Source organism: Mustelus asterias, chromosome 24 (genome assembly GCF_964213995.1).
Source record: "Mustelus asterias chromosome 24, sMusAst1.hap1.1, whole genome shotgun sequence".
Lineage (NCBI taxonomy): Eukaryota > Metazoa > Chordata > Chondrichthyes > Carcharhiniformes > Triakidae > Mustelus > Mustelus asterias.
Genome location: NC_135824.1, coordinates 48,230,900 through 48,246,751, shown reverse-complemented (window position 1 = coordinate 48,246,751; position 15,852 = coordinate 48,230,900). Strand labels below are relative to the sequence as shown.

The window sequence follows — 15,852 nt, the reverse complement described above, 5'->3', positions numbered from 1 at the left end:
GTGCCGGGATCTTCAATGCACCCCTGTCCCCCACCGCTGGGAAACCCACTGGGGGAGTTGGTGGGCCCACCAGCGAGAATGGCTGGAAAATTCTGGCCATTGATTGTACATCCCTGGTCTGTTAATATGAGTATTACAAATGGAGGCATTGAGATAAAGGATGTTTGCATTGGGAATTACCCCATACTGATACAAAAGGTGTAATAAAATGTGCTGATATGACAGCTGCAAAACGATTATGTCTACACAGCAGTCAAGTTAAGAATTTTTAGCTATAGCTTCTGATTGCTGTTTGAATTCTAGGTAAATCTATTCAGTTTCCAACAAAGATTTGCAATTAAGGTACTCACCCTACAGGTTTAATTAATGCTTATTTGTATAAAGCAGTTTGCGAATGGTGATCTGTATCTCCTCAAATCTGAAATTCATTCAATGGATGGATTAACAAAATGCAGCACTAACAATTGCCCTCCTTCCGAGGGATCTTGTAATGTAGTTCCACGTGGGTTTCCCATCCAACATTCTGCCCTTTCTGAAGGATGGAATGATAACAAGCTGTTAGCCTGCCTTTTTCAAGTAAAGCTACAAGTTACAAACGTGCATTCTTTGTTTCACAAGCCTCAGATAGCCAATTGTAACTTAATGTATTGATGATAGGCAGTAACACAAATACAGATGAGTTGCCCACTCTAGAAACTATGGCGACACGGTGGCACAGTGGTTAGCACTGCTGCCTCATAGCGCCAGGGACCCGGGTTCGATTCCTGGCTTGGGTCTGCACATTTTCCCCGTGTCTGCGTGGGTTTCTTTTGGGTGCTCCGGTTTCCTCCCACATACGCGCTAGTTAGCTGCATTGGCCGTGCTAAATTCTCCCTCAGTGTTTCCGAACAGGCACTGGAGTGTGGCAACTAGGGGATTTTCACAGTAACTTAATTGCGGTGTTAATGTAAGCCTACTTGTGACACTAATAAATGAACTTTAAAATTTTAAGCTAACAACGCAGCTCTATTTCTTGCTCTCAGTACTGAGCTGAGATGTATGCAAATTCATATGAAAATTTAATAATGCAAGATTATTTTCCAGTATTTTTTTTACAGTTTATTTATTAGTCACAAGTAAGGCTTACATTAACACTGCAATGAAGTTACTGTGAAATTCCCCTAGTTGCCACACTCCGGCACCTGTTTGGGTCAATGCACCCTAACCAGCACGCCTTTCAGACTGTGGGAGGAAACCGGAGCACCCGGAGGAAACCCACGCAGACACGGGGAGAACGTGCAGACTCCGCACAGACAGTGACCCAAGCCGGGAATCGAACCCGAGTCCCTGGCACTGTGAGGCAACAGTGCTAACCACTGTGCCACCCTGCTGCCTCTATGACAAGAGCATGAAGCTCCACTTCCCTTGCTGTCTGAATCGCTGCCTTTCATCACTTGCTTCATTTTGTTGTTTGTGACCTTCCAGATGGTAATCTTGTGGAACCTAAAATGTCAGCCAGCTTTGTTCCTGATCATAAGGCTCCCATGGTGCTGTTCCTGGATCGTGTCTACGGCATAGAAAATCAAGATTTTCTCCTTCATGTACTGGAGGTTGGCTTCTTACCTGATATGAGAGCTGCTGCCTCCTTGGACACTGTAAGTAGCATGATTTTAAATGCTAATTTTTAGTACATTGATTCAAAACTTCCCTCCCACAGTCGCAGTCAAATTATTTTCCCGTTTTCGTAGAATCATAGAATCTGCAGTGCAGAAAGAGGCCATTCGGCCCATCGAGTCTGCACCGATAACAGTCTCACCCAGGCCCATCCCCCTAACCCCACGTATTTACCCTACTAGTCCACCTGACACTATGGAGCAATTTATCATGGCCAATCAACCTAAGCCGCGCATCTTTGGACAGTGGGAGGAAACCAGAGCACCCCCGGAGGAAACCCACGCAGACACTGGGAGAATGTGCAGACTCCACACAGACAGTTATCCAAGCCAGGAATCGAACCCTGGTCCCTGGCGCTGTGTGGCAGCAGTGCTTACCACCCTGCCGCCCAAGGAAATTTGGCACCTCCTCATCGGGGAATTGAACCCTGATCTCCCGTGTGACAGGCAGGGGTACTAACCAGTATACTAACAAAGAAATACGCTTGAAAAGACATTCTCTGAATCGGCAGGATTCAAACCTGTGTGGTGAGATCCCAGTCGGCTGCTAGCCGATCGCCTTAACCACTTGGCTACGACTACAGCTATTGCAACAACCATATTCAGTTGTGCAAGTTATTTTCATGCTACAAGTGTGTTGAGATGTGAGCTAGTATAAATTCATATGAAAAGTTTATTACAGACAAATGAGATAGGGGATGGTTTGCTGAAAGTCAGTTGAACAGTTCAGATGAACAGTACAGACATTCCTGAAAGCTTTTAATACAACTATGTAACCAGCAAAAATGCTCCTCACCTCCACCTTAATTGAGCGAACCCTTATTTTTAAACCGTGATCCCTAATTCTGGATTCTCCCACAAGCGGAAACGTCCTCTCCATATCCATGGCGTAAATTTAGTTGGCAACGTAGAATGATCTTGTCCTTGTATCTGCCACTGGAAATGTTCAGCACTATTTCATAGAAACATAGAAATCCGAAGCAAGAGTAGGCCATTCGGCCCTTCAAGCCTGCTTTGCCATTCATTTTGATCATGGCTGATCATCAAATTCAGTATCCTGATTTCCCCCCCCCCCCTTTCCACCATGTCCCTTGATCCCTTTAGCCCCAAGAGCTGTATCTAATTTCTTCTTGAAATCAGACAACATTTTGGCCTCAACTGCTTTCTGTGGTAGTGAATTCGTATCAGGAAGAATACAGTGCAGAACAGTATAGGCACCTCCAGTTGATAGCTTCCAGAAATGTTCCTGCCTAACACTTCATGCTTATTAGGCTTAAAGAGCTGGGTCTATTTACTTCCGAGCACTTACAGATGATCTGATGGAGGTATATAAAATAGTGAAAGGAGTTGCAGGTTGACTGAGGTCATTTCAGTTTGACAGATCAGGAAGAAGTACATTTAAATTACGCAGCAATAACTATAGGGTAGCTTATTTGGATGTTCTTTTCCCAGGGAATAATAGAATCTGTGCAGTGCAGAAGGCAACCATCCGGCCCATTGAGTCTGCACCGACTGTCCAAAAGAACATCTTACCCAGGCCCTCCCCTCTGTCCTATCTCCGTAATCCTGCACATTTACCATGGCTAACCCACCTAACCTTCACATCTTTGGGTTGTGGGAGGAAACCGGAGCACCCGGAGGAAACCCACGCAGACACAGGGAGAACGTGCAAACTCCACACAGACAGTCACCCAAGGCTGGAATCGAACCCGGATCTCTGGTGCTGTGAGGCTGCAGTGCTAATCACTGTGCCACCGTGCCATCCAAAAAATGAATAAGAATAATGAATCTCCAGAATTTTTTTACAATTCATTTATGGGATGTGGGTGTCACTGGCTAGGCCAGCATTTATTGCCCATCCCTAGTTGCCCTTCAGAAAGTGGTGGTGAGCTGCCTTCTTGAACCAATGCAGTCCCCGAGGTTTAGGTACACCCACAGTGCTGTTAGAAAGGGAGTTCCAGGATTTTGGCCCAGCGACTGCGAGGGAGTGCCGATATATTTCCAAGTCAGGATGGTGAGAGATTTGGAGGGGAACCTCCAGGTGGTGGTGTTCCCAGATACCTGCCACCCTTGTCTTTCTAGGTGGTAATGGTCGTGGGTTTGGAAGGTGCCTAAGGAGTGTGGGTGAGTTCCTGCAGTGCATCTTGTAGATGGTACATACGGCTGCCACTGAGTCGGTGGTGGAGGGAGTGAATGTTTGTGGAAGGGGTGCCAATCAAGTGGGACTGCTTTGTCCTGGGTGGTGTCCTCGAGCTTCTTGAGTGTTGTTGGAGCTGCACTCATCCAGGCAAGTGGGGAGTATTCCATCACACTCCTGACTTGTACCTTGTAGATCGTGGACAGGATTTGGGGAGTCAGGAGGTGAGTTACTTTGGGATTGGCTATCCGACAGGAGTCATGATGTGGAGATGCCGGTGTTGGACTGGGGTGAACACAGTAAGAGTTTTAACAACACCAGGTTAAAGTCCAACAGGTTTATTTGGTAGCAAATACCAACAGGTAGGACTTTAACCTGGTGTTGTTAAAACTCTTACTGTATCCAACAGGAAGCAGAGAGTCGGAATAAATGGGTGCTTTTCTGGTTGGCAGATGGTAACTAGTGGCGTGCCGCAGGGATCGGTACTGGGGCCTCAACTATTTACCATTTATATAGATGATCTGGAGGAGGGAACTGAGTGTAGGGTAACAAAGTTTGCAGACGACACAAAGATAAGTGGAAAAGTGAATCGTGTGGAGGGCGTAGAAGGTCTCCAGAGAGATTTGGACAGGCTGAGTGAGTGGGCGAGGATCTGGCAGATGGAGTATAACGTTGACAAATGCGAGGTTATTCACTTTGGAGGAAATAATAGCAAATTGGATTAATATCTAAATGGAAAAAAATTACAACATGCTACTGTGCAAAGGGACCTGGGGGTCCTTGTGCATGAAACGCAAAAACCCAGTCTGCAGGTGCAACAGGTGATCAAGAAGGCAAATGGGATGTTGGCCTATATCGCAAGGGGGATAGAATATAAAAGCAGAGATGTCTTGCTGCATCTGTACAGGGCATTGGTGAGGCCGCAGCTGGAATACTGTGTGCAGTATTGGTGCCCTTATTTGCGGAAGGATATATTGGCCTTGGAGGGAGTGCAGAGAAGGTTCACCAGGTTGATACCAGAGATGAGGGGTGTTGATTATGAGGAGAGACTGAGCACATTGGGTTTGTACTCGTTGGAATTTAGAAGGCTGAGGGGGGATCTTATAGAGACCTATAAGTTAATGAAGGGGCTGGATAGGGTAGAGGTGGAGAGATTCTTTCCACTTAGAAAGGAAGCTCGAACTAGAGGGCACAGCCTCAAAATAAAGGGGGGTCAGTTTAGGACAGAGTTGAGAAGGAACTTCTTCTCTCAGAGGGTGGTGAATCTCTGGAATTCTCTGCCCACTGAAGTGGTGGAGGCTACCTCGTTGAATATGTTTAAATCACGGATAGATGGATTCCTGATCGGTAAGGGAATTAGGGGTTATAGGGATCAGGCGGGTAAGTGGAATTGATCCACTTCAGATCAGCCATGATCTTATTGAATGGCGGGACAGGCTCAAGGGGCTGGGTGGCCTACTCCTGCTCCTATTTCTTATGTTCTTATGTTCTTACTGTAGGATTCCTAGCCTCTGACCTGCTCTTGTAACCACAGTGTTTATATAGCTGGTGCAGTTCAGTTTCTGGTCAGTGGTAACCTCCAGCATGTTGATAGAGGTATGGTGCTGATTCACTGCGAGCCTACAAGAGAGAGTTGGATCAGTTATTGGCTGGGGCCAAGATCGTACCTGATAAAAGGTGACTAAAATGGTAAATAAGTAAAAATAATTAACGCTAGGGCTGTCCAATGTGATCTCCTTAATTGGTTTTGATCACTTGAGGGGTTCGTAGTGAAATTTTCCAGCTTTTTTTGTTTCTCTTTTAGGCGCTGTGTTTTTCCCTGATTATGCCTCTCCAGCAAGAGATTACATGGTGTTGGTGGGTGGGTGCTCCAGCTATCATGAGGGTGGGACAGACTTAATGGACTAACTAGGGGCGGCACGGTGACACAGTGGTTAGCACTGCTGCCTCACAGCACCAGGGACCCGGGTTCGATTCCTGGCTTGGGGCACTGTCTGTGTGGAGTCTGCATGTTCTCCCCGTGTCTGCGTGGGTCTCCTCTGGGTGCTCTGGTTTCCTCCCACAGTCTGAAAGATGTGCTAGTTAGATGTATTGGCCGTGCTAAATTCTCCCTCAGTGTACCCGAACAGGCTCCGAAGTGTGGTGACTAGGGGATTTTCACAGTAACTTAATTGCAGTGTTAATGCAAGCCTACTTCCGACACTGATAAATAAACTTTTAACTAAACAAGATCTTTTCCAACCATCATTTTGGATGCGTGTATATGTCCCAATTAGATATAAATTGACATTTACATTTGAGTTGTGAATCATGTTAATCAGCCAATTGCTCGTGCTTGTTAAGAGTCTGTTGCATGCAGCACGGGTCTTGATTATTGAATAGGTATGACCTGCTTCTCCAACTGCCTTCCCAGGTTGCTTTCAGTACCACTGAGATGGCTCTCGCTTTGAACCGCTACCTCTGTTCTGCAGTCCTTCCTCTGATAACCAAGTGTGCGCCACTGTTTGCTGGAACTGAGCATCGAGCCATTATGATTGATTCTATGCTGCATACCATTTACCGGTTGTCGAGGGGCCGCTCGCTAACCAAGGCACAAAGGGATGTTATTGAAGCGTGCCTCATGGCTTTGTGCAGGTAAGCATGCCATCGTAAATTGCATTATAAAAACCATGTGGGGGAGAAAGAGCTGGAAAGAGTGTCCATTAGAGTGCAGTTGGGTACAAATCTGGGTACAAATATCACCCAAATTTGAACAGGGAAGCACGGTGGCCCATCGAGTCTGCACCGACCACAATCCCACCCAGGCACTTTCCCCGTAAGACCACATATTTACTCTGCTAACCCCCCTGACACTAGGGTCAATTTAGCACGGCCAATCAACCTAACCCGCACATCTTTGGACTATGGGAGGAAACCGGAGCACCCGGAGGAAACCCACACAGACACAGGGAGAATGTGCAAAGTCCACACAGACAGTGATCCGAGGCCGGAATTGAACCCGGATCCCTGGTGCTGTGAGGCAGCAGTGCTAACCACTGTGCCACCGTCCCATGGTAGAAACATGAGCTGGGATTCCCCCCACCGCCCCAGGAACCAGCCGCAGGGGGTTGCCTTCAGCAGAGCCAGAAAATCCTGCCCATGGAAGGCTCATTCTGCTCTAGTGAGTGGATGTAGAAGTCCCCATCCCACTATTTCAACTGGAGAACTCCCCCTGGTGCCTAATATTTATTCCTAAACCAGATTATCTGCTGGTGGACGCATTTGCTATTTATAGGCCAGAGTAAATGGCACTTTACTCTGCATTTAACTAGCAGCACCTGCCTTGATATTACTTTATGTTGGCTAGTGAGCAACAGAAGTTGTTAAGATGTGTTTCACTGCACAAATTAGCATCCTTCACCTAGATAAGTACAAATTTACCAAGAATTAATATTGTAAATGCATAGATAAATAATTACATCTTCAGCAATAAACATTGCTGCTATGTATGATCAGTTAGTAATTCTAACCTATTTTGATTATAGATTATAGAATCCTACAGTGCAGAAGGAGGCCATTCGGCCCATCGGGTCTGCACAGACCACAATCCCACCCAGGCACTTTCCCCATAACCCCATGCATTTACCCTAGCGGCTAGTCCCCCTGACACTAAGGGGCAATTTAGCATGGCCAATCCACCTCACCCGCACGTCTTTGGACTGTTGGAAGGAAACCAGAGCACCCGGAGGAAACTCACACCGACACGGGGAGAACGTGAGGACTCCACGCAGACAGTGACCCAGGCTGGGAATCAAACCCAGGTCCCTGGTGCTGTGAGGCAGCAGTGCTAACCACTGTGCCACCGTGCCGTCCAATTGCTTGCTAAATATTATATAAATATTTAGCAAGCAGTATAAATACCCAGTAACGTTAAAGGGAGCTTATTCTTCTTATAAACCGATAATACCTCTTTTCTTCACATCGTGTTCCTATCTTCATGGGCACTTCTTTATTTCTGAATTTTAAAAAAATGGTAGATTTAACTATATGTCAGCTGAATATCACCAACCAGCTGGATAGTGGGGGTAATGGTAGCTTTGGTCAATTTTAGGCTTTTAATATAGGGCTGATGGGCTGCAGATGCCAATAATATGTTCTACTGCATCTCAGTGGCTCCTGGATAACACAGTGCCAACAGCTCAGCGACTAACATAGAATCATAAAATCCCTTCCATGCCAGAAGAGGCTATTCGGCCCATCGAGTCCACACCGACTCTCTGACAGAGCATCTTGCCTAGGCCCTCTTCCCCCGCCCTATCCCTGTAACCCCGTACACTTCCCATGGCCAATCCACCTAACCTACACACCTTTGGGACACCGAGGGGCAGTTTAGCACTAAGGAGCAACTTAGCATGGCCAATCCACCTAACCTAACCTACGTATCTTTGGACACCAAGGCGCAATTTAGCATGGTCAATCCACCCTAACCTGCACATTTGGTGCGAGGGGCAAGGTTTAAAGGAGATGTACAAGGCAGGTTTTTTACACAGAGGTTGGTTGGAGTCTGGAACTCGCTGCCAGGGGAGGTAGTGGAAGCAAGTACGATAAGGGGCATATTAACAAATACACGAATAGGATACGAATAGAGGGATATGGCCCCCGGAAGGGTAGGGGGTTTTAGTTCAGTCGGACAGCATGGTTGGTGCAAGCTTGGAGGGCCAAAGGGCCTATTCCTGTGCTGTAATGTTCTTTGTTTTTTGTTCTATCTTTGGAGTGTGGGAGGAAACCTGGAAGAAACCAACACAGGTTTTCCGACCGGATAGTCGGCTAGATTGGGATCATGAGAGCAATTTCTTCCCACCATCTTGGGTGTGTTGTCATCATCCCGTGGCCCTGTCAATACCTCCCTACCAGAGTCAACGCTTTGTCAGAACTCAGAGTCAACTTTGTCAGAGTCCTTCAATCAACTCAGTTGTATGTTTAATTGATATATGGAGACTTCTAAATTCTAGCAGCTTACACAGATCATAATTGTCAAGTTCCTGGACAGTTCTAACCTGTTTGTTGTACAAATTTTTATTTAGTCCAGGCTAACAGTTTTCTCCGATTTTTATAGCTACCTCCGTCCATCAATGTTGCAACATTTACTCCGTCGGCTGGTGTTTGATGTGCCAATATTAAATGAATATGCTAAAATGCCACTGAAGGTTAGTTTATATACGTCCTCTCTTTTTGATGAATATGCTGGTGGTGATGTGCCGACAAATTCTAGATCTGATTGTCAAAATATCATTCAAAGGTTTGCTTGCAGAAAAGATTCGTTTTATACTTTTTGTTAAATTCCACAAGTTTTCTCTGTAGAGATTTGCTTGGTTTGCTTTGTTTTTGTTTTGCTACCTATATGCCAGACGTGGGGAAATGCAGATTTTGTAGCACTTTTTGATAATCTTCATGACTTTTGCAGATGAGGTTCCCCGCCAGGGGCTCACAGAGAAGCCTTCAGAATTTCAGGCTTTGTTGTGCCTGATTTACCAACAATTAAATCCTTTAAAAGCATAAACAGCAACGCTCCCTACCTCGGAGCACAAAGGCAGATCATTAATTCTCTGTATATGTGAAAGCAGCCTTGTGCAGTCATTTAAATTTTTATTTGCTGGGTTGGTGTGATGTTATCACTTTCATGGAAATAGCTCCACGTGCGATGTGTGCTATGTAATTCTGCTTGACCGCTCCCTCAAGACACGGCAAGGTGGCACAGTGGTTAGCACTGCTGCCTCGCAGCGCCAGGGACCCGGGTTCGATTACTGGCTTGGGTCGCTGTCTGTGTGGAGTCTGCACATTCTCCCCGTGTCTGCGTGGGTTTCCTCCGGGTGCTCCGGTTTCCTCCCACAGTTGAAAGATAAGCAGGTTAGGTGTATTGGCCATGCTAAATTGCCCCTGAGTGTCCCGGGTTGCGCAGGTTAGAGGGATTAGTGGGGTAAATATGTGGGGTTACGGGGACAGGGTCTAGGTGGGATTGTGGTCGGTGCAGACTTGATGGGCCGAATGGCCTTCTTCTGCACTATAGGGATTCTATATACCTGTCGTAAAGTAGAACCAGAATGACAAGAAAACCAGTTGAATTTTAATTAATCTTTGTGTCCATAATGAAAAAGCAGCTTTCTGATCCTACTTTAATTTTGGTTTCTTGCGGCACGGTGGCACAGTGGTTAGCACTGCTGCCTCACAGCATCAGGGACCCGGGTTCGATTCCCGGCTTGGGTCACTGTCTGTGCAGAACAATAGATGTGATCTGCTTCTCCAGCTGTCTTCCCAGGTTGCTTTCAGTACCACTGAGACATGCTGGTTAGATGTATTGGCCGTGCTAAATTCTCCCTCAGTGTACCCGAACAGGCGCCAGAGTGTGGCAACTAGGGGATTTTCACAGTAACTTCATTGCAGCGTTGATGTAAGCCAACTTGTGACACTAATAAATAAACTTTTTAAAAAAACTCATACCTGCGGAATATTGATTTCCTTGCATGTGATTTAAAGCAGTGATTCTCAAAAAAGGGGCCTGCAAGTCCTTGGGTGGAGTCTTCTAAGGGATCTGCGATACAAGGCCATCCTTGCAGGTGGATTTCCATATTCTAATGAGGATGGCATCTTGTAACAAAGGGAATGGAGTATGAAAATAGGGAAGTCTTGCTAAAACTATACATGGTTCTGGTTAGACCGTGTCTGGAATACGTGAACATCTTTAGCGCCCTTATCTAAGGAAGGATATACTGGCATTGGAGGCAGTCCAGAGATGTCTCATTAGGTTGATCCTGGGTACGGAGGGATTCTCTTTTGAGGAGAGCTTGAGTAGGTTGAGGTTGAGTAGGTACTCATTGGAGTTCAGAAGAATGAGCAGTGACCTTATTGAGACATGTAGGATTCTCAGGGTTTGACAGGCTAGATGCTGAGAGGTTATTTTCCCTTGAGGGAGAGTCCAGGACCAGAGGTTATAATCTCAGAGTAAGGAGTCACCCATTGAAGACAGAGATGAGGAGGAATTTCTTCTCTGGGGATAGTGAAGCTGTAGAATTCTTTACCATAGAAAGCTGTAGAGGCTGGATCGTATCTTTATGGCTGAGATACATTTTTAATCAGTAAGGCAATCGAGTGTTATGGGAATAAGATGGGAAAGGAGTTGAGGGTCATATCCAGTCAGCCATGATGTCATTGAATGGTAGAGCAGACGCGATGGGCTGAATGGCCTACTTCTGCTCTTACATCTTGTAGATCTTTGAACTAGAAACATTTAAACAAGCATTGTACAGTGCAGCGCAACTGTAACTTCTTGCCATTATCTGAATAATGCAAAATGTCTCTTCATGTTGGAAGCTAATGGTATTCGTATGTTTATCCCACTCTAGTTGCTCACAAATCACTATGACAGATGTTGGAAATATTACTGTCTTCCATCGGGTTGGGCGAATTATGGTGTGACTTCTGAGGAAGAACTCCATCTAACTCGTAAACTCTTCTGGGGAATCTTTGAGTCGGTGTCACAGAAGGTACACGGAAGGGCTTCGACCGAGCGTAATATAAAAGATTGAAGTGATATATTTTTGGAGGATAGAGTGGGAATATTTATGGGTGTCGAGATGTTGATGTTACGTGAAGCATGTTTATGTTGGCAAATGAGGCAATCCCCACCTCCTTGTCGGTCAGTCACACACTTGTGTTGATTGCCCTGGGCTTCCACTTGTATTTGCACTGATGTATTTAAGGCCGTGCTAGCAGGCGTAAAGCCTGCTGAGGAGTGCAGCCCTTTAAATAGGAAGGAGTGTCAAAGTACTCCAGCACCTCCATTCCTGGCTCTGCTCGCCAACGCCCACGGTCCCACCACCACCACACCTGGGGAGGGGCGCTGGTTTGGAGAGCTCAAAGTGAATCAAAGGAAACCTTGAAAATGAGTAAAAGCTCTTCCCCCATCATCGAGTCATAAGTCAGGCCTCAAGAGACGTGCCTTCAACTCCTGACATGAAAGCGGGCATAGCTTCACTGGAATTGCCGCGAGGCTTCGTTCCTCCCCTAACTGATAGATTCACACTGCAGTCAGGAGAGTAGGTTCAAGGTAGGAATGTAGTTTTAAATGCAGTCGACGGTGTACGCCACCGCTGATCGCAAGATCTGGGCCATTGTCATCATTGTCTGTTAACTTTTCCACACTCAAGGCTGATTGCTCTCATCCTTTCTTCTTGTAATGCTCGCCTTTTCGTGTTTCACTCAAGAGGCAAAGCTTTCAACTTCTACATCTTATAGAGCAATGCTCCTTACGTATTTTTCTCTCCCTAATTTGAGTGCTTAAAGCCTTAATCACTGTCCTTGCTGGGATCAGACATTCAGTAGACTGTGGATTGAACTTTTGCCAAATGGGTCAGTTATTTGCCATGATAAACCTTCTAAAGCAGTAGGGCAACCACCATCAATCTCTTCTACATGTTACATAGCATGGTAAGCAAGAGCTTGGAAAATATTATAGCTATTTTGATTGTGAAAGTTTCTCTACTTGAGCTTGGTTACCATTTGTTTAAAACTCAACAATACTGGAAACACATTGAACAGCACAGTTTTTCTTGGATGCTGTGACTGATATGGTAACACGCTCACATCTGAATTACAAGGTTCTGGGTTCAAGTCTCATTCCAGGGCTTGAGCACAAAAAAATCGAGGCCGACACTCCAGTGTATTCTGAGGGAGCATTGCACTGTTGGAGGTGTCATCTTTCAAAATTAAATATTAAACTGAGGCCCCACCTACCTGCTTGGGTGGATATAATAGATCCAGCACAGTGGTTAGCACTGCTGCCTCATAATGCCAGGGACCCAGGTTCGATTCCCAGCTCGGGTCACTCTCTGTTCAGAATCTGCACGTTCTTCCCCCGTGTCTGCGTGGGTTTCCTCCGGGTGCTCCAGTTTTCTCCCACAGTCTGAAAGACACCGGAGTGTGGCGACTAGGGGATTTTCATAGTAACTTCATTGCAGCGTTAATGGAAGCCTACTTGTGACACTAATAAATAAACTTTAAAACAGCAAAAATTTCAAAGAAGACCAGATGAGTTATCCCCAATGCCCTAACAAATATTTATCCCTCAATCGACATAATAAAAAAAGATTATCCAGTCATTGTTACATTTCACTTTGTGGAACTTGCCTTGCACATAATTAACTGCTGTGCCCCATGTTACAACAGTGATAACATTTCAAAAGTAACCCATTGGCTGTAAAGCGCTTTGAGATGTTCATTGGTCATGAAAAAGCATTATATAAATGCAAGCCGTTCTTTATTCTAAAGCAGCACAGTGGTTAGCACTGCTGCCTCACAGCGCTAGGGATCCGGGTTCAATTCCTGGTTTGGGTCACTGTCTGTGTGCAGGCTGCACGTTCTCCCCGTGACTGCGTGGGTTTCCTCCGGGTGCTCCGGCTTCCTCCCACAGTCTGAAAGACGTGCTGGTTAGGTGCATTGGCCATGCTAAATTCTCCCTCAGTGTGCCCAAACAGGCGCCGGAGTGTGGCGACGAGGGGATTTTCGCAATAACTTCATTGCAGTGTTAATGTAAGCCTACTTGTGACACTAATAAATATACTTTAAACTTATTCTTTGTTTATAGTTGAGGAATTTATTGTATCAATACAGAGTTTATGGAGAAATATAAATAACATCAGATTACGTGTTTTGCAGAAATACGATGTTGACTTATTCAAGGCTGTCATGCAATGTCTGTGCGCAATAGCTGGTGCACTGCCACCAGATTATGTTGATGCCAGCTATTCCTCCAAGGTCGAGAAAAAAGCTTCAGTGGATGCAGAAGGCAACTTTGACCCTAAACCTGTGGACACGATGAAGTACGAATTGTTTTGACTTTTTTCTCAACTCGATTTCAAACTGTGGCGAACTGTTTGTAATTTTTCTGCCCCCTCTAGTGGTGTGTTTGGGGGTGGGGAGGGCACTTAATTGGATGGCATGGTGAACACCTCACCACCTTCCCATCTCCACCATGATAAACTGTGTGCTGGGAAGGCCAGTAGGCAGACTTCTACCCCACTGGCAATTGAGGTCCTTGTGGACAATTAATGATCACATAAGAGCCTTCTGCCGCTGTTATTAACCCCAGCTGGGGAAAGACCTAGTGCCATGTGGGAGCACGGCAAGCTAGCCCATGTGGTTTGCTTGTCGTTTCCCATGGAGTGGGCCGGGAGTTTCCCACCTTCAGAGGTACTCGGTACCTGCTTGAGCCCCAGCATCAGGAAGGGAAGGGGCAGCCTGCTGAGACAACACCTGCCCTTGCTGCCAACACCCACTACACCTGCGACCCTTTTCCCCCCGCCCCTCCCGAAACTTTCATCATTGATCACGAGTGTACCCTAAACATTCCCAAACACATGACTTCAATTGGGGAAGTCTTCACATAGGACGTTGCTGATTTACATGGCTCTTCAAACAATACAGGAATCAGTAAGCTGGAATCGCGCATGTTTATAAATTTTGTACAGTGAACCAATGATGTAACTGCCTATTTGCCTCTGGCCTAGGTCAGTCCGTAATCCAGGACCTCTACTTGCTGTCATTCTGACAGCAGCCATCACCTACCCAGTGAAGTTGTTGAGCAAAATAAGTGCCAACCTCTGGCCTGTATTTCCAGGCAGGTGGGACTTCCGCCTGTGAAGTCCTAACCCTAGGGAAAGGCCGCTGCTTGTTTGCCAAATACCTGATTAGCTCGTGATTCGGCAGGTCTTACCCAAAGTAGGCAACATGAGTTTCTCACCAGCTCTCTACAAGATTAGACTCCTTGCACTTAAGGAAGCGTACAGGAGGAAATGGTCTTCTTTTGAGGACTCCTGGTCTGTACTCGGAGTTTAGAAGGATGAGGGGGGACCTCATTGAAACTTACAGAATACTGAAAGGCCTGGATAGAGTGGACGTGGGGAAGATGTTTCCATTAGTAGGAGGATCCTAGGAGCTTAGATCCTTAGAACTGCGATGAGGAGGAATTTCTTCAGCCAGAGGGTGGTGAATCTGTGGAATTCATTGCCACAGAAGGAGGTAGGGATCAGGTCATTGAGCGTATTTAAGACAGAGATAGATAGGTTCTTAATTGGTAAAGGGATCAAAGGTTGTCGGGAAAAGGCAGGAAAATAGGGTTGAGAAACTTATCAGCCATGACTGAATGGCAGAGCAGACTCGATGGGCCGAATGGCCTAATTCTGCTCCTATAACATATGGTCTTATGGTCAGGGTTAAAAAGAGTAAACTTTTTACTGACCAATCAAAGGTGATGAAAAAAATAGTGGTTGAATAGATTAAAATGAGCAGAAATACCATGCTAATGGTATTTCCATTCCCCCATGTTGAATGGAAGAGTTATAGACGATTTGCAGCATTTGCTTCCGGGGATGTATGCAGAAGGAAATCTGGTTGCAAAAGGATCTGGGATATGTATGGCGAGGAATACAAGGAAGTGGTCAGAGTTGGCTTTGTCTATAGTTCAGACCATGGGAGATAGCACAGTCAGGGTTTGGCTGCCAGTAAAGGGAGGAAAGTTAGGTGGAGGGACGGGAGCAGTCGAATTTTCAAAGCATCAATTGTGACTCAAACTGTTTGGTGACATGTGATGATTTTTGCAGTGTCATAATTCCTGAAAAACTGGACCCTATTATCAACAAGTATGCAGAGTACACACATGACAAGTGGGCTTTTGAGAAGGTATGATATTTCTTCTTTCAGTTTCGCAATTTCAGTGCACTGTCTTTTATTATAATAAGCATCTTCAACCAGCTTTTTGGACTGTGAAACTTCCAATCTATACAGAGCATATATTATATTTCAGATCTCCACCATCCACAGTACTTCACTTCGATTGAATGTGTGGCTTTGTCATATTGTAATCTAACTACTGCAGAGCATTCACATTTTTAATCCTGTGATTGGTGTTGATTCAGCCTTTCTTCCAGCTCTTTTGTGTGCACAGCAAAAATACAGTTTAAATTTAGAGCTCCTTTGAATTAAAATTTGCTCCTTTATGTCTGCCTTTTATAATTATTTGATTTATTATTC

General features: G+C 45.6%; 1 protein-coding gene across 2 annotated transcripts in view; it reads left to right on the top strand.

Annotated features, from left to right (window-relative positions):
• The window catches only part of LOC144511368 (ryanodine receptor 1-like), a 495,584-nt gene that overhangs the window by 267,018 nt on the left and 212,714 nt on the right, over window positions 1–15,852 (top strand). For both annotated transcript variants that reach the window (XM_078241663.1, XM_078241662.1), the window contains exons 47-52: window positions 1,465–1,634; window positions 6,203–6,423; window positions 8,885–8,975; window positions 11,169–11,309; window positions 13,480–13,643; window positions 15,423–15,501. In XM_078241663.1, the coding sequence (XP_078097789.1) occupies window positions 1,465–1,634; window positions 6,203–6,423; window positions 8,885–8,975; window positions 11,169–11,309; window positions 13,480–13,643; window positions 15,423–15,501 (866 nt within the window). The remainder of the gene's footprint in view (window positions 1–1,464; window positions 1,635–6,202; window positions 6,424–8,884; window positions 8,976–11,168; window positions 11,310–13,479; window positions 13,644–15,422; window positions 15,502–15,852) is intronic.